Source organism: Rhipicephalus sanguineus, chromosome 2 (genome assembly GCF_013339695.2).
Source record: "Rhipicephalus sanguineus isolate Rsan-2018 chromosome 2, BIME_Rsan_1.4, whole genome shotgun sequence".
Lineage (NCBI taxonomy): Eukaryota > Metazoa > Arthropoda > Arachnida > Ixodida > Ixodidae > Rhipicephalus > Rhipicephalus sanguineus.
The window spans coordinates 22263266-22287461 of record NC_051177.1 but is presented as its reverse complement, the minus strand read 5'-3'; the positions used below and the strand labels follow the sequence as shown (position 1 = coordinate 22287461).

Genomic DNA, 24196 nt, shown 5'->3' with positions numbered 1-24196 from the left:
CCTTTGAAAAAGTTGTGGGAATTGTGGTCATCGAGCAGGAAAAAAAAGCAAATTTGCCTAATTGCGCCACCGTATAAACCGAAGTTTGAAATGCCACAAGGAGAGAGGTAAGGAGAACCTCATTTATAGCACATTTAAAGCCTAGAATAATGCGTTTTTTCTAGAGCTGTGCGAATAGCAAAATTTTGGGTGCGAAGCGAATTCGAATAATAAAGATTGAGTGCGAATCGAATCGAATAATTTCGAATAATTTTCGAATATTTCTCAAACATTTTTCGAATAATTCGAAGTGAAATTACAGAAAAAGTTGTAGAGGATCCCTAAGTATGTTCTTGTGAGATAGCAACATGAAAGAGTTTCTTTTCGCTAGGTTGATGAAGCGCTGGTGGGGTCATATTTCATAGTTGTCTTTCTTATCAAGAATGAGGCAATGTAGAGGCCGAATTCTATTTATGTAGATGATTTGGTGCAACCAAAGTGTTGCCGACAACACTTTACACGTAATAGGCAAAGATGCCATTTCCTCGGCCTCTCCTCCTTTCAACTTCTGTGGAAGGCCAACTGGTGTGGCAGACAAGGGTGTGCTCCCTCCAAGTCCGGAGTTCCAAATCTGCCTCGTAGACGTCGATATATAAGAACATCTGAAATTTTGGATGCTAAAAAGCTTTGGCGTCCGATTTTTCGGACTTCCTGCCCAAATTTCAGGTCCAAAACAGCATTAATTGAGCCCCCAACTCTGCCAAATCTTTCATCTCCATATTGGAACCAGCGTTTTCTTGAGTTAATACATTTGCGACCGTAGCGGAGTTAGAAAGGCAGCTTTGCCGCAATACGGGCGTGTGATGAGGTGAAGCATATTGAAAATCCAGGGACCACTTCCAAACGGACGTTGAATGTCTCTTGGCTAAGTTCGACCCTAACGGACCCTGAAAGGCAGCTTTGGCGCAATACGGGGGTGTGAGGAGGTGAAGCATACTGAAAATTTAGGGAGCACTTCCAATCAGACGTTGACTGTCTCTTGATTAAGTTCGACCGTAACGGAGCTTGAAAGGCAGTTTTGCCGCAATACGGGGGTGTGATGAGGTGAAGCATATTGAAAATCTAGGGACCACTTCCAACCGGACTTTGTCTCTTGGCCAAGTTCGACCGTAACGGAGCTTGAAAGGCAGCTTTGCCGCAATACGAGAGTGTAATGAGGTGAAGCATATTGAAAATCTGAAGGGGTCACTTTCAATCGGACGTTGACTGCATTTGTCTTTGGGAAGTTCGAATAGTTCGAATAGTAAAATTTCAGTGCGAATCGAATCGAATAGCAAACACTATTCGAAAAATATTCGAAATTTCGAATATTCGCACACCCCTAGTTTTTTCATCTAGGATTTCACACAAGCCAGATTGCCGATTTGCTAGAGATAGTTTTATCTTGACCATTGCAACGAATATTGGATATAACTAGTCCATGGTCCAATGCTACTTCGTTATAACAAGGTACGACCGTACTGGAGGTACAGCTGCAAGGTACCTACCACGCCATTAATCATAATCATAATTTTGCGCAGTAGGGAAGTTCCCACTATGACATTATTCATCATTCTGCGGAGAAGTGAGGTACATGCTACACATCTGTAAGGCATTATGTGCACTTCGTTGATGTTGTAGCTGATGACAAAGAATTATGGTTGAGCCCTTTGTAATGGGTGGGAAGGTTTAAACCACCCACTCCTTATGCAATTCACATTGTGTGACGCCTGGTTGTTGTTTTACTTTTCTGCCACAATATATTGCATCTGTTAACGTAATTCCTGGCCCAATATGATGCCTGTATAGGGTCTTTTTGCAATGGAGATTCATGTACTGGCGTGACTCTGTGGTGTAATATTCAACTCGCACACATGCAGAGGGCTTGGGTTCAAATTGCGCTGTCTTTGGTTTTTTTTTTCTCATTGTGCAAGATAGTGGTTATGGGTACCGGTGGCAGCAGCAGACAACTACCAACTACACCGTCGAAATTGGTTGTAGTTGGGATCTCATAACAGCTTTTCTGTAAAAAGATTGTCACTTTTAATGCACCTGCATTGGTGCATCACCTTTCACTATGCCTATCACTGCCCCCCCCCCCCCACCTTTTTTTTTTAGGTAGAGAGCCTTTAGGGGTGCACAAATTACATGACACAAATTATGCAAGTTTGTGTGTATCATCACACTATTTGATTGAAGCCAGCATGATCATTTAAGTCTGTTGGCGTGTTTTGACGTATCCGTGGCATACTCACCTGCTGGTATCGTGACTTTATGCAGGCTGCTTCAACCTGGACCCTAACAGGGTTCTGGATGTCGTCTTGGAGGCATTTGAGTGTCGCATTCACCTTGAAAACTTCTTCGTGCCTCTGCTCACAAAGTTCTTGTGCAATCCAGCCACCATAAGCCAAGTTCTTGGCTTCAAGTTCACTTTTTACCAGGCAAGTTTTCTGTCTTTCTTTTTTTTGCTCTAGGACATTGTACAGAGATAAGTCTAATCTTCACTGCCATTCTTGGTGTTAAAATCTGCAGTGAGATGTTACCACCATTATATCTGCTTTGGAACCTGCTGCGCTTTAGTGATTAATTCGTTGCAGAAAGAGTACATTTTCGGAGCACCACGAAGTTAGCGCCTTAGGGAAAGATCTGGTCTACACACTTCAACAAATGCAGGTGATCCTGGATGTCTCAACGTTAAAGGCGATTTTAAAATATCTAGACGATGTGCTGTAATTAAAACGTTATATAGGCCCAGCTAACATGCTTCACTGCAGTGCATGCTGTGTTTCAGTGAAGTTTACCTAAGAAAATCTGCCATGTAGTGCTAATAGGACCCCGACTGAATAAGCCACCTGTATTAGACAAGATCATTGTTCATTTTTCCACTGTAGCATGCTCTTGAGATTCAAAGCCACTTTTGACCGTGTTCGCCCAAACAGTTCACCATACCTACTGCTACCATACCTACCATACCCCCATGAAGTATGCACTGTTGCATGGAGTATATGAAGTGGCACTGTTCGGGCGAACGGTGCCACTTCATGCACTCATGCCACTTAATGAGTGCATTTGACCTCAACTATAATGAAGTTGATGAATGAGCCAAAATCACTCATTTATATTCATTACTTCATTATGACCAGAATGGCGCTTTATTTCAATGTGTGCCTAAAAAGGTGCCAGACTTGACGATCGTGTTATAGCCTACTGAAATGCCGTGAAGCCATGTACAGTAAAAGCTCATTAATTTGACCCCTGTTAAATTGGAAAATAGGATAATTCGGATGTGTTTTCTGGCCCTGGCAAACATGTATTGTCTAAAGGGGCCATGACACGGTTGCCCAAAGATTTGTGGTTTTCAGTGAAAACTATAAGTAGAGGGTCTATTATGTCTATACAGATTTCAAAGGTAGGCCATAAAGGAATATTTTAATGCAAAACAAGCCCTAGAAATCGCTGGCTGTAAACCCTGCCCACCGCCTGCGACCTCCATTTTGCCATGGCACTGTGACGTCGCGTGCAGCACGGAACGGCGCCGTCGTCTTCTACCCAAGTTTCAGCTGCTGCAAATCGTTCAATTTCAGTGCCAAGCTGAAGAAAGCTAAAATATCTCGATATCACGTGCAGCTGACCACGGAAGAATATCGTTCGCCGCAATGCAGTCGCTTGGGCAGCTAGCTGCTTGTTACGTCACGGCTGGCGAGTGTACCAGTGTTGCCTGACTCTCGGGCCACTCGCGTGTTTATAAAAATATTCGTTTATAAATTAAGTGCTCGACCAAATGGGCTAAAATTTTGCCAGCTTATTTGTGAATGCACAAGGATTAAACCACATAACACAGATTGTGATCAAAAATTGGGTGTCATGGCCCCTTTAAGGAAAGACAGTGCTCATAAAGGGGCCCTGCAACACTTTTTGAGCAGGGTCAAAAAGCACTGCCAATCGGTAGTCGAGGCTCTCGAGAACACGCGAGCCAAATATTATAGCGAAGCAAGCGGCCTGGAATTTACAATAAATTATCAAAGTCAGCTGAAAATCGCTCCCTCTTCTCTCGACAAATGATGTATTAGTCCGCAATATATGACGCGATTGTCGGCAGTTCCACCATTGGCTGATGTTATAATCACGATAACACCCTCATTATTACCTTCGTTGTCAATTTTGAGTTCAATAAGTAGATAATATGCATGTTTATATTGTGTTAAAACACCGAACAAACATTAATATTAGCACTTCCGGTCTCACCGACAGCTCGTCTGCTCGTAGTTGCATTTTCTTCACCATGCACAGTGCCGAAATCGTGAATATTTCTGTGCTTTTGACCATCGCTGATTGCCGTTGAGAGTGGCAGCCGTTCGAGTGTTGCCTCGTCAGCTGGAAACTGCATCGTCGGCACGTTCTCACGACCGACCGAGGCAGTGGTGCAGCATTTCTCCGATAACAGTGCTGGTGCTGGCTAGTTTAGGTGTTTGCTGTACGGCGAGAGTCCCGTTCGCGGTCTGTTCAGTATGTCATCGAGCCGTACCTCGGCGTATCCTCCCCGTAGGCTCATGTTCCCGAGAAACCGCGACACAGCAACCAGACTTGCATTTTCACGGTAGCTGCAGACAGCCGGGGGATGGGTCCGCGCGGCCCGATGCCCCACGATCCTTTCTTCTAGTCTTCAGTTCTTTGTTGTCAGCCCGCACTCCCTGTGCGCCCGCATTCGAAAAGCAAACAGCATCGAAGTACCGCCACTGGGGGAAGGGTGCACGCAACTTTGCCGTGTTGAATACGATTCAAGCGCGAGCAGTGCGACGAGGCGGTGTATCGGAGTGTGGGTCGAAACACATCTCAGCTGTCATTCGTTCCAAACGCGCACGCAGGTTTGCGTCCATGGTTGGCAGAGCGATGAAAACACTACGGCAGTTCGAGGTGCACACCCATCATTACCAAACCGACTCGCAGTTTTCAAGCACACGCGATACACGGTGTGATGGGCTCCGCTCGACGAGGACCACGCAAGCCGACCGGAAGTGGCGCCACAGACCACGTGGTTGCGCCGAGACGCCAGAGAGAAAAAAATGAAGAAAAAAAATGCCGCCGGCGCTGACATAACTCTTCGGCGCCTCCTCGCACCTCCACCCTCCCTCCCTTCACGCCCCGCACAGCTTTCCGCGCGCTCGCGGCGTTGAGTGGAGGAAGAAAGTTGCGGAACGTGATCTCTATAATTTGGTAACACCACTTAGACTTGACGGATTCGAAAAAATTTGGTGGCATATGACTTGTGAAGAGTCATACGTCAATAATGAGACTATTCCAATATAACTAAGAAAGGTGTTGCAGGGCCCCTTTAAAAATATTTCTTGATTTCTTGATTGATTTTGATGACACTTGGTGACTTTAGGTATATTTTGTATGCTGATTTCAAATATGCAATTAGTTTTGTAGTATAATGTGTAATTTTTAAATTAAAATATTTCATGTGCCTTTTGGGGAGCAAGATTTTTTTCTTAACTGAGTGTGTTACAAAGCAAATCAGCATTCACAATAATATGCAATCAGAACTGTGTGCAGTGCAACAAAAATGGATGTTCTAAGCCAGGCTTGTGTGATTATTCAAACGAATATTACAGTATTCGAATTTGCTTTGATTATAATTTAAATATTGGAAATTTCGAAGTTGAAATTAACGAATAAGTGTATATTAGTCTGCATGTAACCCCCCTGCAAAGGTGGTTTCACTGCAGAGGAGGGGTGCTATAGTGTGAATACACCTTTGCAAGAATAGTCCGCACTGCCGCGAAGCCCCACATCAAGTTAAATGAACATATTACCCTCAAATTGATTCATCATTTTTTAAGTTTAAAAGCTTGTTATACCGGCTTATATGCTACAAGTACAGTAATACCTCGTTAAAGGGGTGGTGCCACCAAATTTGTGGCTTGCGCGTTCTTTGCTGTAGGCGCTTCCTATAGCTCCAGGAAGCATGATGCACGCACCAAGATTCATGTATTCTCGCTAAATAATTCAATATCGCCTTTTGATGTGGACAACTTTCGGTTTCGGTTTCTGGGCGCCGAGGTTGGGCAGTGACGTAGAAGTGTAGGAGGCATGGTCACGTGACCACACAAGGCTGTGACGCACATAGCCAGGAAGCGATCGAAACTCGGCGAGTGATGTAGCAACCGATGCTTTGCCGGTACTATAGTGAACTAGAATGTATTCTAGTTCACTACAGCCGGTACGTACGTTGCGGAGGTGGCGGAGGTCCGGAGGCCACTCACGTTAATACAGCAGATTTGGTGTGACGTCACTACAACTTTCGTTGCCTATCCTACAGATCTACGTCAGTGTTGGCGCGCTCGCGATGGGTTTCGATCGGGAGAATGGGCATTTAGCTACACTTTGGCAGTGAATTAAAATATATTCTAAACGTTTGCTGTGTCCGACCCTTCGTGTGGAATGTCCTGGCATACAGAGGAAACCAACAACAGGCTTGTATTAGCCTCGAAATTTGATGGCACCACCCCTTTAACTCGGAACTCACATATCTCAAAAAATTGGCAAAGTTAAATTTTTCCGCGGTACTGAACGGTATCCCATAGGTGCAATGTATTTATTGCCCTTCATCTCGAAGTATTTCCGTGCTTTCGGTTATCTTGAAATCTTGACTGAGAGTGGAACAAGAACTTTTGCCGCTGAACCATTTCACAAAATAGTCGCGGCAAAATGTCGTACGTTTCACAAGGTTCATGGGAGGCTGCCGCGCTTATGACAAAGTGGACACTGTTCCTGAAAGTGAAGTTGGAACCTAGCGGCATAACAACTTTGTCAAGCAGCCCGGTATCACGTCATGTGGCGCTATAGACGTGCACAGAGGCAGGCCCTGCAAAATAGCACGGGTCGTACACGTTGTTTTGTTTACCGTCAGAGAGGCGATTTCAACATTTTATATTGCAAGGCATGTCACGCGAATTTTTTCGTGGGCCGTGCGATGTGGTGAGGATAACGCCGCCAAAGCAAAGCAAATCACTGATGCTGCAAAGAAAGGTAGCCCTAAGTAAGGCCCCTAGCTTTCCGCGATTCTGCGTAAAGTCACGGAATTGACGTTTTTTCGCGGAAAAGTGAAAAAAAATGTAGATTCCGCGAAAAATAACTGAATTTACGTTTTTTTCGTGGAAATGCAAAAAAACAACAAAAAAACGTTACAGGCCACGCTTCTGTGAACTACCGAGGAACACTGTTTCTCCAAAGCTTCTGAAAGGTGTCGCTACACGCCGTTAAAACGTAGGGTGCCTTGTGGTGCGATCTTGTACGCATTCCAAAGAAACACGGAGGCGTGGCGTTACATCCAGCCGCACGCGAATGGCCCATTTGAACCGCGACAGACGTCACGGCTCTGCATTGACCAATCGCGTGCGGTCACGTGCGGTCACGTGCGGTGACGTGCGGCTGGTTGTCATGCCACGCCTCCGTGTTTATTTTGTAACGCGTACAAGATCGCACCATTGATGCGCGTTTTGTTGCGCGTTTGGCAAGGGGGGCGCACACATCGAGGCACACTATTAAAACGACAGATAAAATAGAAGGTGACGGGATTCTCAAACAAGCCTCGACTCGAATTTCGTCCTTCACTTGGCCGAGTTGAGCATAGCGCCGCTGCTCGACTGAAAATGACGCCGCGCTTCTCAAGAATTGCTGCAGATTATTGCTAATATGTGGTTGCTTTTTCTGCCGAGAAACGGCGCTCCGATCGACTTTCTCATATTGTGCCTCGATGTGTGCAAAAACGCGCATCAAGGCACCCTACTTTCTCAGTTTATCGGGCTGTGTGACGTACTCGCAACCACGCTCGTTACGTACTCGATGGCAACGTGGAGGTAATATTTTTGTACTCTCTTTACGAAAAAGAAAAAAAGTTCGCGTTAGATATGAGCAAATCAATGCGCTAGTGTATTTTATTAAGTCATGGAAAAATGGTTCATTTGCTCTATCGTCTTTAACTAGCGAGAGAAATTGAAGCCGCCAGTGGCCGCCACCAATCACAAGGCTTAACGGTAGCCGTACGTAGCCGTAGGGCCGTAGCCACCTATCCATCCAACGCACTTGCTGTTTGCGACTCCACGTGCACGTGTTCCCGTTTGCTTTGGTTCGAGATCGATGCGCGAATCGAGATGGCACCTTCAGGATCTCATTTAAGCAAAAAGACAGCCAAGGAACGCGCTCGAGAATACAAGCACGCTGACTTTTACGAAGATGGAGGTGTGCTTTTTTGCCGGACTTGCGCGAGAGCAGTGGACCATCGCCGCAAGTCAACTATTGACGAGCACATTGGGAGCAACCGTCATCGTAAGAATGCCGGAACAAGGGACTCCTCTAAGCGAAAAAGTGGCGAAGAACAATCAGAAGACGGAGCTGGGGGTTCAGGAACGCCGAAAAAGCAAAGTCGACTGCAAACGCTGGAATCCGCAATCACGGCTGGTGAAGCGAGGAACGACGTTGTTCTCAAATTCTTGGATGCACTGATATCTGCGAATATTCCCCTTGAGAAGGTGGACAACCCGAAACTGAGAACGTTTCTGCAGACACACGTTCGGAACGGCGGGTCGGTGCCTGGATCTGATGCGCTCCGCCGACGACTTCCAGAATTAATCGAGAAGCACGAGGCAAATTTGAAAGCTATGTTTCAAGGCACCACGGTTTCAGTGATTACAGATGAAACGACCGATGACCGATCAAAATCGGTTGTGAACGTGCTGTTCGTTCAGTCGGCCAGAAGTGCGAGTACTTCGCTGCAACCTGTACTCGTGGAAGTGAAATTCGTGGATGAAGTGAACTCGTTCGTGATAGGCCGCATTGTGACAAGAACACTGACGAGGTACGGAGTTGAATTTGAGGATGTATCGGGCTTTGTTAGCGATAACGCTAGCTATATGGTGAAGTCCTTTAAGGAGTGCATAAAGCCACTTTGCGAGGGTGCTGTTCACATTACTTGTGTAGCCCATACAGTGAACATTGTTGGCAGTACACTGCAGGCATCTTTTCCCTTAGTGGACAAGTTTGTCGCCTGTATGAAGAAGGCCTTCCGTCTCTCGAGTAGAAAGAGAGCTTTCTACAAATCACATCTGGAAGAGTGTGGAGTTCAATGTGCCAAGGCACCCCCAGCACCTGTCCAAAGCAGGTGGAATTCATGGATTGAGGCTGTTGAACAGCATTCTGCCTACTTTGAGCACTATCCTACCTTGCTTAAGCAAGTCCACCAGAAGTATGGAGAAGCAGCGTGCGTTGATTCCTTCTGAAACTTCTTAGTGAACACTCAACTGAGCTTAAGTACAGCATGCGATGCATTGCAGTATTTGGAAAAAAAGTTTCAAGCTTGCTGAAAGCAGCAGAGGGTCAGCGCGTAGCCTGCCACAAAGCGTACAATGCTTTGTTACACTTTGAGGTTACCTTGAAGCAGCTGCAAAGGAAGATTTTGCAGCACAATTGAAGAGAGAAGATGTCGCACATGATGAGGCCCATCAGATTGGTAACAAGATGACGGCTGCAATGACCAAAGCGGCTAACAAAGCACTAATATACTTGGAGAAGTCCGACACCTGGAAGTTCTTCAAAGATGTTAGGTGCTTGGACCCTCTGCAAGTTGGGTGCCTTTCCAAGAAAAGGTCCGAGTTGACAGGTGTGCCTCAGCTTGCAGGCGAATCGCTAGTTCTAGCTGCCGAATGGGAGGTGTACCTGAAGAGTGCCCAAGAACTAAAGACCAGTGACAGAGACTTGGCTCCATTTCTTTCCAAACAAGAAAACCCAGGAGCTGACTTCGATGTCCTGGCTTTCTGGGCAGGGATGCAGCAACTCACCCCAACCCTTTCGTCAATTGCCCTGAAGTACCTGGCAATACCAATCAACTCTGTTGATGCAGAGAGATCGTTTAGCCGTTATGGTGACATTGTGTCCCATAAGCGTCACTCTCTCAGTGAAGAGAGCACCAAGTATCACCTGATGCTCTCCCACAACAGTTTCCTGCAATTTTAATTATTGCAGGCATGTTTTGAGCCTGAACGTGTGCAATGAATAAATGTTACGTGTTCCTTTGCGTCTGTTCAATATTGCCGCAAAAATTAGCATGTTTAAGGTTGCCGCGGAATTTTGCAGATTTCTCTATCTGGAATTGCAGAATTCCAAATTTTCCACCGCATAAAGTTAGGGGCCCTAGCCCTAAGCAAAGAAGCAGATTCGAGGCTAGAAGTTTCCTGACGTCAAAATGGCGCTGATTGTGTGGTTGCATTGTGCGAGAGGAGCCCCTTCCATTCACAACATTGACAGAGAAGGCCTGTTCTCTAGACTTAGCGGTGGACTACACTGATCTCGCCTGCAACATCGGCTGGTTTGACCATTTTCTTATGCGAAACAACGTGACGTCATGCACGGTGATTGTGGCAGTGTCAACGCAGCTATTCAAGGGGTGATGACATTAGTCGAAACAAGAATCATGCTTCGTTTGATGCGAAATAAAGTTGAGTGAAGCGGCGCGGATGATCGCCACATGCGATGTGTTAAGCAACTCGAGAAAGCTTTGTTAGGTGCAAGTGTTACTGAGGGGCAGACCAGCCTTAGTTGGCTTTTCTGCACTAAATAAAAAGGCAGTGCCGAAAAACACAGCTGGTTGATAGCTCTGGTGTTTCAATATTCTTCTTTAAAACCTTTACAAAGAGCTAGTTAGGCGCTCCTGTTAATAAACTGGTCGGTAGTGATAATGTTTTTAGATAGAACTGGACTTCTCAATGGAATTTGCGCAATTTTGCTTATCTCGAAAATCTGCTTACCTCGAAATTTTTTCTGGTTTTTGCTACTTCAAGTTAACGAGGTATTACTGTATAGTAAAGTTTAAAATGTAACATATTTTGCAGGTTATCACTAGCATTCTACCCAAAGTCACGTCCTGCTACTATTCAAAGTTGCTTCCACTTCTCTTTGAACCAAAAAGAAGGACATTTGCACATGCCTTGTTTCAATTATTAAAAAATATTCTGCAGGTTAGTTGGGTCATGACAAATATGCTCATATTTCGTAATAATATGTGATATATACTATTTGAATTCGATTCAAAATTATTCGACGAAATCCTTATTCGCTCCGAATTCGCTTCGAACCTAAAATATGCTATTTGCACGAGCCTGTTCTAAACCCATTTGAACAAAAGTTATGGTATGTTCAACATTCGCGAGTGGGCCAATTTCAAGCTGGAGTTTCGCTTGTGAATGTACAACATACCATAACTTCTGTTCTAATGGGTTTAGAACATCCATTCTTGTTGCATTGTACATGGTTCTGATTCCAGATTATCGAAATATGTTGATTTGCTTAGTAATTCACCTAGTTTAGAAAAATCTTCCTCCCCGTAAGGCAGATGAAATATTTTGTATTTTAAACTCTATACAACAAAAATAATTGCATATTTGAAATTAGCACACAAATATACATAAATTCAGGGAGTTTCATCAAAATCTATCAAGAAATGAACAAAAAATTTCTCGAGTGCCACGTCCCCCTTAATTCGGACAATTCTCGGAATGCACAAAGGGCGAAGCGAAGCGCCTTCCGAAAGGTGCGGTAGCCATCTACAGTACAGTGAAACCTTTATAATACGTACCTGACGGGAACACGGCATAACTGCGTACTAAACGGTAGTATGCATTAACCAGCAAGTACAAATTTACATCTCCTCAAGTGCACCATTGCCACCAACACAGAAGTACAGTGCTACAGCAGATATTGCCTCAAGCACCCACCACAACGCATTTTCTTTCTTTTTGCCAAAGTGCAGAAAATATTCTCACTCCCTCGCATGACCCTCTGATAGAATGTAGTGGAGATGCCATGGAGCATTTCGAAACTATTGCAGGGTCCGCAATACGCAGCGGCTGACTTAGCGACAGATTGAATAGTATCGGCTTTCCACAGTACAGTTGAACCCGTTTATAACGAACTCAAAAGTGCCACGAAAACTGGTCGTTATATCAGTAGTTTGTTGTAAATGGACTCGCCCTCAAAAACATGCATTTAGCGACCAAGCCGCTTTTTTTCTGCACATTTTTATTGAAAAGTGCTAACAACCCCTCCCGTGAGAAGTTAGGCCTTTTCGCGTTGTGAAGCGACGCCCGCCGCATGCACGAGTGAATTAAACCGCCTTTGCAGTGAACCAACATTGTTTCACTGAACCGCGGTACTGCCACGTGGAGCTGATCATCCCTAGCTAGTTGTGTGCAGTGCGTCGCCTACTAGGCTCATGCCATCATTGCCGGGCCACTTGCTGTATTATGCACATTTGTGCGCTCTTTGTGCCCATTTCACTTGGGACCGTGCACGGGTGCGGTGGGTAGCCTGTTCGTTCAATGTGGTGAAGACAAGCATTTCGCAAGCAACGCGCACCCTACGTCTCTGCGATGCTCTGACGGTCCTGCGCAACAGGCGTGGCGCGCTTAGGTTGTCGCCTAATAAAACACGCAGTATACGCTTGCTCTAAGTGCATCGACGTTTCTCGGTGCCCGCGCCGCTCAACACCAGCTAGTACTTTCATTCCTATGAAGCAATGCGCACTTTACCTCGCATGACGCGGTGGCGGCGAACTTGCGAACGGCATCATTGTGCGCTTGTACTGCTTGTACCGCCGTCAATCAGAACAGTGCACGCCACACTTGCAGGCGAGCCGATAGCTGCAGATGACTGTGATAAGGCTGTCGGCGATATGTCATAATGGCATATTCGTTGCTGGCCACCACATCCCCTTCGCTCTCTTCTGATTTTTATCTGTGAAGGCATCGCCACAATCGCGCGGAAGTCGTAATCATTGATCGGCCGGTCTCTGCCATTACCAAAAAGACGAAAGACAATTTGCGGCACATTGTGGTGTCGACGCAGTGAACTTTTATACGCCGAAAAGTGATTGCAGTCATCGCTTATTGCATTTTATGGCTTGCGTTCCAAGGCATAGGTTCATCTGAGGCGGTCGTAGCTGCAGAGAATGGCGCCAGAAAAGTTTGCCATGCACAAGCTGCTTGCAAGGCTTCATGCTGCCGCCTATTTCTTTCTTTTTTTTTTTATTCGTCACTGCCATTCTGCCACTGAAGAAATGCCAGGAAAGTGAGCGACCTCGCTCGCACAGCATACGAAATCAGTGTGCAGTGGTCGCCGACCTAGGGTATCTTTGTCACGAGTAAACTGGAGCGGGGCACACGCGAGCGCGCGCCTCTGATGCTTTAGAAGGCCTGCTTTAGCTTTTTTTTTTCGCTTTATAAACGCCATATTTTTACCGCAACCGTGTCTGAACTGTTCGTTGTTAATGTAGGAGGCTTTGAAAAATGCAGTATAAAATGTTCACCATTTGTGGACGCAATTTCAATGGTTAGCATAGGAAATTCGTTTCGATGATCGGTGATCTCCACGTGGCGGTACCGGGGTTCAGTGAAACGGTGTCGGTTCACTGCAAAGGCGGTTTAATTCACGCGTGCCGTTGCACGCATGAATTAAACCGCCTAAATTAACCGGCAAATTAACCTAAATTAAACTGCCTTAAATTAAACTGGCAGCGGCTGTTGCTTCACCATGCGAAAAGGCACGACTTCTCACCGGAGGGGTTATTGGCACTTTTCAATAAAAATGCGCAGAAAAAAAAAGTGGCTTGGTCGCTAAGTATGTTTTTGAGGGCGAGTTCATTTACAACGAACTACTGATAAACGACTAGTTTTCGCGGCACTTTTGAGTTCGTTATGAACAGGTTCGACTGTATACATGAAAGTTTTAGCAGGTCACCTGCGACACATTTGAGCAGCTTTTGCAAGGTTGAGCTGCTCTTGGTTTCAGCGAAAAGCTTAATCTTGCCATTGATACCTGTCCTTGTCATTGTAGGGAGATGCTGGAGAACCGACACCATTGTCTTTGTACCGCCTGGCTGCAGTTTTAATCCGTAACGAAGTCATTGCCCTGGATGACCTTTACACCCTGGTAAGTGTCGTGAAAGTACGCACGGTGTGGCTAGGCTTCCGTAAATGCAGTCAACCTTCATATTACAGATTTAGTCTGAGTTTAAGAAATGCAAGATAATTCAAAATGTTCAGTTAACAAACAAGCAAAATAAAGTATGAATAAATTTATTATTGCATCAAATAATGCATTTCTTTGTTGGAACAGCAGAATCGATCTAAATGATACCAGAAGTTGAAATAATGATGCAAACTAATAAACCTACAGTGCTGTCATGCCCAACCTTGTTCAATGCACTCTTTCCGCTAACTGTGTAAATGTTACAAACTTGGCTAATTTGGAAGAATCTAAAAACTACTGAACGTGACACAGTGTCTTATTAGATAGCTGGGTTGGCGGAGTTATATGATATAAAATGCATATCTGAATGATCATCTTCACTTCTTACAGCTACTGCCAGATGATGCAGCCTTGGCTAAGCAACACAAGAAGGAGGAAAATGCAGCCTTGCAGTACGCAAAACGCTCAGCAATGGTGATCATGTCCTCTGAAAAGAAAGAGGAAGAAAAGAAGGATGAGGACAAGGACGATGACCTGACTTTGGCAAGTCTTATATCCGGTTTTGAAGAGCTTAGTACGTCGCAACTTTTAGTGCATGTGTATGGGGGAAAAAATGTCATTAACGATTACAATGCTCCCTAATGCAAAATCAGAGCACAGCGGCAGACAAGGCATCTCTGTCGGTTGCACTCAGAACGAAAATTTGAACATGGAATGCGTAACTCGTGCAGAGTGCATTTTCTAGCAACTGAGGTGCATGCGAACCTGCAAAGTGATTCCAGATTATTCTGATGTTATGATTTACTTTGTGACTCGTTCAATTTAGTAAAAAAAATTTTATCCCAAAAACCACAGGAAATGTTGGATATTTTAATTCTAACTTTTTGCTTGTCCATGCCTGGAAATATCTGTTGCCTTTGGGGACTCTAGTTGAACATTTGCGTTTCTATGTAGGTAAGTAACATTTGCAAATAAAGCCAATTGCCTGCCTCCAAAAATGGCCAACCCGCATGCACCAACATTCACATACTGACTGAGGAAGAGAAAAAAAACCGAGACGGTCTTGTCTTGATTTATCGCAAGCCGAACGCTTCTTACAGTCGCTTTCGCCGCAGTACACTGGTGTCATGCAGGAAAGTGTCCTAGGATTGGGAAAGGGTTACCAGCTGTCGCGGGACTCAACACATTTCATCTTAATTACACACGCATTCAGGCGTTGTGCAATAACGAGTATCAGTATGATCGCTGACGTCTAAAAACTTTACTGGCGATCATTCAGAGCTGTCTGTGATGTTACTGCTGCCCTGAGAAACAATAAGCATCACAACACTAGTCGGTATGTTGCTCTGAGTCATATTTATGAGAACTTCTGATAATTCAAGCAAAATCCTGAGGTCCCCTTGAGAATGAATTATCGAGGGTCTACTGGGGAGCTATTCCCGATGTGTCCACCTGGTGGACTGTCCACTTCAGCTGCCGCTGGTTGGCTGGAGCTCAGCGAGGGGCGCGCCTCGTTTCCCGTTTTTCTTCCGCAACGTCATTTTGACGTCACAAAGCTTTCACAACTCTCGACACAAATGAGAGGAACAGAATGCGCCTCACCGCAACTAATGCAGCCCCTCCGAGATGTGCATCCTCTTTTGGATGCACATCTCGGAGGTTGTGCATGAACACTCATTACATTAGCCCTCGAATTAGGTTTAATGCGGTCGCCCGCCGAACGCACGTGGAAAATCGGTGCGCATTCCCTGCATTATTCTCAAACATCTGAAGACGTTCATATGGAAGTTCAGACTTGTCAAGTTTGTTTAAACTTGCTTTTTACGCTGGGAATGTGCTGGCGGGTTTGGTGCGTCGACATGGTCAAGAGCATTATGACGTTACGGCTCGCTGCTTTTTCGAGCAGCTGAATGTGCTCCGCCGAAGTGGACATGTCCAGAAGATGGACACATTGAGAATAGCTCCCCTGTACTAGTAAGTTATATAGAAAACATGGCTTATGTTACTTTTTTCTCTCTGTAGGAGGAGAACCAAAAGCTTGGTCTATGTGAGGCTCTGCTGGAGGTGGGCGACTGGCTCAATGCTCAGAGGCTGATGCAGCGGCTGCCCGAGCACTACGCAGTCTCTCAGCCTCACATTGCCCGTCGGCTGTGCCTGTTGGTGCACACACTGGTGGAACCACTGTACTCCAAGTAAGATAACTTGCTTGTTGGGCATGTGCTTTAGAGAAACGTAAGGGGCGCCACCATTGAGACTGGCAGAATATTACGTTAATTCATTCAATGTAGGAAAGTTTCGCTCTTGAATTTCATGCCCAAACCTCACTGTGATATACAGTAGGACGTTGTTGATACGTTCCCGCTTAGTACGATTTCCCGGCTCCTACGGTTGCAATCATGAAAACTAAAAATAACCTAGTAGAGCTACATGCTAATACGTTCCGTATAATACGTTCCCGGACAATATGATTATTCGGCAGTGACGTTCAGCACCGTGGCAAACTGCGGTCGTACGATATGTTCTGCAGCCAAGAACTCTCATTCAGGTGTGCAGAAAAGCCCCTCATGTGTACTTGTGAAGCTTAGCTGCACGACGGCGGCAGCTTCTCTGCTGTGCCTGATTTCCCCTCTCCGGACCGTCTCCGAATTACTCGACCGTCCCCTCTGTGTCTTCTCCGAATTGCTTGATCACCCCTTCAGCCATTGCCTCAGCTCTCTGTCAACCACACACCGACCTGAAGGTAGGCGGTCATGCTGGCCATCAAAATCTTCAAACGGCTTTCAAAGAAATAAAAAAGGCGTCTTTTCTGTAGCACAGTGGTTTCGTTCTGCTATTTCGCTGAGCACTGCAAATCCTTCGCCCGCAGCACGGTACATAGATACGTACTTGTTCCACACACTGTTGTTCAAACCCCATGGCTACAACAGCATGGAGAACACTGCAGAGCAAACAATGTGGCGAAAAAAATGGACGCTGTCGAACATCTCCAGTTCGCCACGGTTCGGTATGAGACCTACAGAAGCGCACATGGGGGGGCACACACGCCGCTCCATTCCGGGCTTGGGATTCAACTTGCAGTGACCAGAGTTGTGATCAGTTGCAACGTTGTAAAAAACAGGAACAAACTCAGGGTAATGGCAATGTAATACAGTTGAACCCCTTTATAAGAGACACTGATATAAGAGACACGTGGGGTATAAGAGACACCAGTGAGCTACATGAAAGTAAGGGTTGATAGGAAAATGCATAACTTAGTACCCTGCTTATAAGAGACACCTCATATAACAGGCAAGAATTTCTCCCCCATGCATGCCTCTTATAAAGGGGTTCAACTGTATCCTTACTTCTAAATTTCACTATCCCTGAACTCTGATTAGAGTAGTTGAAAATTGTGTTCATACAGTAGACTCTCGTTAAACGGAACCTGAAGGGACCAAGAAAATGTGTTCCATTTAACAGGAGTTCCGTTTACTGAGAGATGAACAGGAGTGCAGAATCCAAGTATGAAACCAATTATATTAGATGCAGTTGTTCCGTTTAAGCAGCAGTTCCGTTTAACAGATTTCCGTTTACTGAGAGTCTACTGTATTTTATTATTATGCTAAAATTGTTTATTTTAAAAGTCACTGTAATCAACATCATCTGGTCAGATGTCATTAAATTTAGACGTGTGACAGCTCTGCTGAAACAACTGTCATTCAGGAACTTAATGCCTTAACTACTGAAAGCCATTTCTTGTACCTGTGTGGCACGGATAGTAAGTGCTGTTTTATTCTTCATTTACGATGCACCAACCAGCCCAATCAAGCACACAGCTTATTATTAGTGTTATGTGCATTAATCTTGCTTTTCTTGGCAAAGTATGTCTGACAAAAGGTAATCTTAATGTGCTGGCAGGTATTGACCAGATGTTAGTAAGCTCTACCTTTTGAAAGAACCAGCATACCTTTCCCTCCCGTTCCATTTTCTCTTGCCATTTACTAAAACACTCCCTTAATGGCTTTTTCATCTTTACTCCCTGCCTGATTGTTTTCCACAGGCAATGGGGCTAGGGGAAAGTGAGTTGAATGCTATACACTGTCAAAGAATGCAGTTCTTGCCATAGTCAAGACAAGTTCCTTTGTTGAAACATTAGTTCAGCTTGAGATATATCCTTTTTTGCCGTTGTTGATCATTTATGTAAGCGGGTCAGTAATAATTTCAAAGCTTGTTTGAATCGCAATGAGTATGCTGTGCTTGTCTGTCCATGCTTTTTTCTGGTAACATTTCTGTTGTTTTGGCTGACAGGCACAGTGGATTGCCAGAAGGTTTCCGCCGACCCTACAATCCACCATCAGGAGGCCTGCGGCCACTGCCCCTAGTGGAGACGTTTGGCGAATTTCGTACACTGGTGTTGCCCATGCTCATGGCTCTGGGCCCTCTGATGCACATAGATCCCGTGCTGATTGTGAAAATTGTGCGACTGGGACGGGCGTTTCTCCACCAGAAGGGGTCTGCCGCTGCAGACCTCCGTTTCGATTTGCTCACATTGCTTGGAGAGACTCTGCTTCCATCTCTGTCGCTTCTTGAATGCAACTGTTGTGTTGCTGATGAAATCTGGTCTCTTGTGAAGCTCTTTCCTTACCAGCAGAGGTGAGTGGCTCTTTTTTTTTTTTTTCACCATACATTTAAAAGTTGATGAACCTGTACATGAAATTTTTCTCTCTTGAGTAGTGTCACACTAGTGTTAATTAAAACGGTGCAATATGCAAACATAAAGGACCCTTGGTATAGAAGAAAAGTGCAAAGATTTTGCAGTACAGTAAAACCCCGGTGATACGAATCTCGCGGGGTTACCAAAAATATTCGTATCATCCGAAATTCGTATCACCAGAAAACATGGAAAATTAGTATGGGACAAAGAAAAGTTGGCATACGTTTTGATTTAGTGTTTCCGAGGGCCGCACTGACGTCATGAACAGCTCTAAATTATTACCAGTAAAGTTTTTAGACGTCAACGATCGTACTTGTACTCGTAAATATACGGTGCGTGCGCGCGTGTGTAATCAGTGAACCAGATGTGTTGTGACCCGTGGCCGCTAGTAGCCCCTTCCTAATCTCACTACGCTTTTTTGCATAACATCAAATTACTGCGGCGAAAGTGACCTTGAGAAGCGCTTTGCACGCGATAGATGAAGGCAAGCAAATTTTAGGATCGCTGTCCTTTGTTGCCGTTACCTTCTTATCGCGGTGGTGTTGGGTGTGCTTTTCGGGAGATTTACAGCCGTGCCCGCACCATCGGGAGGGAGGTTCGCTCAAAATCCGGGAGTCTCCCGTGCAAATCGGAGAGTTGGCATGCGTGCGCGTACGCTGCGAGGCCTAGCTCCTTCGCCAAGACCGTCCGCTTTGTCTCTTGGGGTCTTCGTCCACCTTTCATGGGACTTCATAATGAACCCGCAGCCCAAGTTTCAGTCTTGTTTCATAGAACGTCTGATTGCGAGCACATGGCTTGCATCGACGTGACAGGCACGTGTTAACTCAGTACAAAAACGCTGCTGCCTCGAGCAAAAAAAAAGGAAACAAACGCGGCGTCAACGCCACCTGTAATCCAAACGCGAAGGCGCATAAATGCCTCCAAGATTCGCGCGCACAATCTCTGAGGCAACGACGCACCGCTGACGGTCGCGCAGCGCATGCCCGCACCCGGGCATGCGCTGCCGCGTCTTTAGCGACAGCGCGGGCAGCCCCTGTTCGTACCTGTGCGCTAGTGTGCGTTCGTATCAAGCGTCACCGGGTGAAAATCGGTTCGCAACAACCCTACTCCAATGCATTGTAGACTAATGGGCCCTGGCCGGGACCACAGAAAAATTCGTATCACCCCGAAATTCGTACCAGCCGAGATCGTATCACCGAGGTTTTACTGTATACAAATACAGTAAAACCTCGTTATAACGGCGCAGCAGGTCTGCCGCACCCAGCGCTTGCGCGGACATTGACCATCGGTTTCACCAACTCCGGGCTGTCGTCGACACATTCGTCACTGTCGTCATTCACCAACCCTGCCACCGCGCGCACATTTTCAGCCTCAGTCAGCTCTTCGGTTGTCACCGCGTCAGCATCGGCACTGACGTACGTGCAGAAGGTGTCGCAGTCGGGCACAACTCCGGCATCAAGGAGAGCGTCCCACGACGCCAGGTCTTGGTCACCCGCGGCACCCTCATTGGCGGCAGCACCGATATCTTCGCTGTCACCGCCGCTGTTGACGCCAAATGAGGCATGCCGGAAGCAGTTTGCGATCGTGCTTGCTGTTACAGACATCCAAGCAGCCTGTAGCATCTCGATCGCCATGTAGAGGTCGATTGTAGTCACGCACTTCATGCTCATATTGAGTAGAATTCGGTCAATTACACGCTTGCGGTACCGTGCTCAACGCTACGCCGAAATCTTCGGCAACTTTTTTCTTCTTGACGCCGGACTCAACGGCTTTCAACATAGCCGCCTTCTGCTCGATTGTAATCGTTTCGCGCTTTCGTTTGCCGTTGTCCATCTCCTGTCTAGCGGCGGGAACTGAGAGAGACGCTGTTCTGATGCACACGCAGCGAACGACAGGCAAAAAGGCCTGCGCCCGCGCCGCGCGGTCGCCACGTCGCCGTCCACGCGCGCAACAGGAGAGCGGGCGGGTCCACGAATTCCGCAGGAGAGGGGAGGCCGGGTGACGTGCGCGGGTGGGTCCACGAGTTTCAGTGGAAGGGGAGGTAAAGCCCCTTGATCTAGGAAAGTAACGACACTCTCCTCCGCGCGTGCGTTTCCTCCTCGATTCTCATCGCCCTCCGCCGGCGCACGCTGCGCACGGCGCCATTTTACGCCGGGGCTCCCGCGGACGCGCCGCAGAATTCAATAGAGGCGCGTGATTTGGAACCACTTGCGCGCCCCAGTGGTGTAGTAGAAAACTTTGAAAAATGGTGTTAACAAGATCGAGAACACTGAAATGAACGTTCGTTAAGAGATTAGTTTCTTTCTAAAGCCGTGCAAATGGGGCATGCTAATTTAAAAGGAGTTTTATGGAGCGTTCCCTCATGCAGACGTTGTTTCTGCCGCATGATAACATGCTTTACATCTGCATCTGATACAGCTTAGCTTGCGTCATGTCCGCCTGTGTCCGGATTTTTTGTCGCTTTCCTGTGCGCTCATGTGCAACACAGGTGCTTAAAGCGTCGCATCTTGTAATGACTTCGTGGATAATACATTGTCAATCCATGTGTTATCTTGACGTGAAAGTAGGTTTGCGCGGGTGTCTCCTAACTCACCAAGACGCTTGCACAGTCTCGGAACGATCAAGTAGGGCCAACAGTAACGCATCTACCGCAATAACAGAAGCGCCGTAAAAAGATTTTTCAGAATAGTATTTTGAGGTTCGTGTCAAAGAAACTAGCACTCTGTTTACCTGTGAGAGGAGACATTCCGTACGTTGAGAATAAGTAAATGCCTCTAGTAACGTATTATGATAGTTCACACGAAAATGCCGTTGCAATATGTAGTAACAGAGTTGCAATTGTGATTTTCATTAGGCAAAAAAAATTATAAGAGCCAGAATCGGAGTGCAATATCAGCAGGATGTTTTATTTTCATGAGCGCGCAACTCGTTGGTTGATACGTAACTAAAAAGAGCGTCGTATCATAGTCAGCACCAGAATCATTGCTAGTGCATAACTATGTTATGAAGTAGTACTGTTTCGAAAAATAGAATGTAAAGAAAATAGAAAAGTGGTAATAGTATATCACTGCACAAATATACACTGATTTAAACATGACACAGAAGTTTCACTGCGACAAGAGGTGGACGGAAGATGATATCTCTCACTATCAGCTTGTTGTTTACAAACAGCGCCTTTATATTCTCGGAAGTGACAGTGAGGAGAGGTAGCACGTTTTCTTTTGAGCCGAGCCACTTTTTGCAAAGAATATTCCACGCGCATATTCGTGCAATTGAGATTGGCTGCGCATTCACAGTCAAGCCAATAATTTTGTGAGCTCGATAGTCGGATACAGCCCAAGAAGCCCTTAGAAAATAACAGTCTACATGCAGTGAGCATTAGTAGACGTGGTATCCCGTGACGCAAACAAGCGCTGTTTTCGAAGGTCCATTCAAAGTATACAGCTTAACAGGGACAACTGCAGTGCCTTTACGATAAGTATAGGCACTCATCAGGTGAATGGTCATAAAGCAGACAACACCGTAATAAATACCGGTGTCACGCGGGCACTTTTGATCGTGATCGGGGCCGATCCGGATCAGGTGCTGCTACACGGTCACTTTGATAGCGATCAGGTTTGATCGGGATCGAGACCATCGTGATATACTCATCGACATCTGGCTCCCACAGATTGCGATTTGATTTACGTTTGCGCCATACTCGATCTGGATTAGTTTGTACCGTAAAGTAGCGATGATTGTTGATTGCGATCAAGAAATTCGATCGGGATTGACTGTGATCGCGATGAAAAAGTGCCCGTGTGACTCCGGTACAAGAGATAATCTAGTTTCTTATTGGTAAACGGACAGCGCGTTAATGCATGCAGGCGTGACTAAGACGAGCCATTTCGGCCGCAGCATGCTAGATAACGGCTCACTTGCGCTCACCTTCGCTATCACAGTGTTATTGTTTTTGTGTTGCGCAGTGCTTTTTTTTCCCTTGCACCGGATCGCATTTATGTTAATATTTTTTTTTGCATAGACACCCCCTTCCCCCTCGAAAAAAAAAAGAAAACAAGAACCTAAAACGAACGCCAGTAAGGGTCATTCGTCCAATCGTTTCCTTTTTTTTTCACCAAACATTCACGTTAAGCGGATCCTAACAATCACGACAAGCGCGATCGAGAAGCTGTATTGTTCGCAGCGGAAAGCAGTTTTTGTAGTTGTGCATTTCAGACTGAATAACAGTTACCGACATGCGAAGTGATGGAGTCTCAGCATATTATTCAGCATATTGAGAACAGCCCCACTTTTATGCAATGCGTAAATAGCCGAGAAAAAGAAGAATGTTTATGAGCATCCATAAGAATATTTAAAACGCTGCATTCGGCAATGCTTTGACACGAGCGATAAGAAAGGCGCCTTTCCTCGCAAAGAACACTGTTCCTTGTCGAAACAAAGTTATTTCGGCCGATGTTTTGCAGCCACTGCTTCTTGCGCAAGCCCTCATGCTTACTTTGGGGAATCGTAAAAAGTGAATAACCATTCGCACTCTCGTTGTTGCAGTTACAGGCGCAACAGCACGGCATAGCGCCCACGCAAAGCACACAAAACAAAGCGCGCGCAACGTTCGCTACGCGGAGCCCCGGCGTAAAATGGCGTGAGCGAAAAAGGAAAATACCAGCAAAACACAAGATCCACGCGTCTCTAAGGGCAACGGTGAAGGAGACCAATCGTCGCCGCGGAAAGAGCGGCGGAGAACGGGAGGCTGCGAAAGCGGCGAGGAGGGAGAAAGGAGGACACTCACGCGGCGGCGAGTACAGTGAATGGCGGTACTTTCCCAAGATCAAGGGGCTTTAAGGGGAGGCAGGCAGACGCGCACCCTCGGGCGTGTTGGCAGGCGGCTCCTCAAGAGCGCAAGTTTTGAATTACCGCATCCGTGATGGGACGTAAACCGTCGCGCGCTATAAGACATTGACTTGCCGGCTACCAAAATGGTCAGTAAATGCTCGGTGGGGAAAAAAAAGCTTCGTTATATCCATTGTGAGGAAATTTTAGCTTCGTTAAAACGAGGTTTTAAATACATGGGCGTCTATGGGAATTTCAAGGGGAATTACGATTGCTTCGTTATATCCATTAGTTCGTTATATCCCGCTTCGTTATAACGAGCTTCTACTGTACACTTCTGCAAGTTGTCATGCTGTAGTCTGATACAACTTTAGAAATTTCCGCCTCAAAGGCTGATGCACACAAGCCTGCACCAATGGGCGCACACTCCAGGCTGACATGAGCTGGACGGTTGGTGACCCCACCTTCGGAGAACATTGCCGAGTGCATGAGTTGGACTATTTCTTTAGTCGCGGAGGCGATCGGCTGCCGCGCTTCGGTCGTCTGGGCGGGGCCTCTCCGGACTTCTTAAGTTGTATCTGACTAGTATAATTATTCCTTGCGCAAGCATGTCAAAACATGCTAGTTATGCATGTG

The 24196-nt window shown here is 46.0% G+C and overlaps 1 protein-coding gene and 1 pseudogene across 3 annotated transcripts in view; both read left to right on the top strand.

Annotated features, from left to right (window-relative positions):
• Window positions 1–24196, top strand: part of LOC119382504 (THO complex subunit 2) — a 112120-nt gene that overhangs the window by 8666 nt on the left and 79258 nt on the right. For 2 of the 3 annotated variants that reach the window (XM_049412222.1, XM_049412221.1), the window contains exons 8-12: window positions 2299–2463; window positions 13910–14001; window positions 14431–14583; window positions 16063–16232; window positions 18328–18672. In XM_049412222.1, the coding sequence (XP_049268179.1) occupies window positions 2299–2463; window positions 13910–14001; window positions 14431–14583; window positions 16063–16232; window positions 18328–18672 (925 nt within the window). Of the gene's footprint in view, window positions 1–2298; window positions 2464–13905; window positions 14002–14430; window positions 14584–16062; window positions 16233–18327; window positions 18673–24196 lie in introns of all 3 variants that reach the window. The other variant, XM_037650215.2, reaches the window with a different exon arrangement.
• Window positions 8671–10051, top strand: LOC119382505 (uncharacterized; annotated as a pseudogene).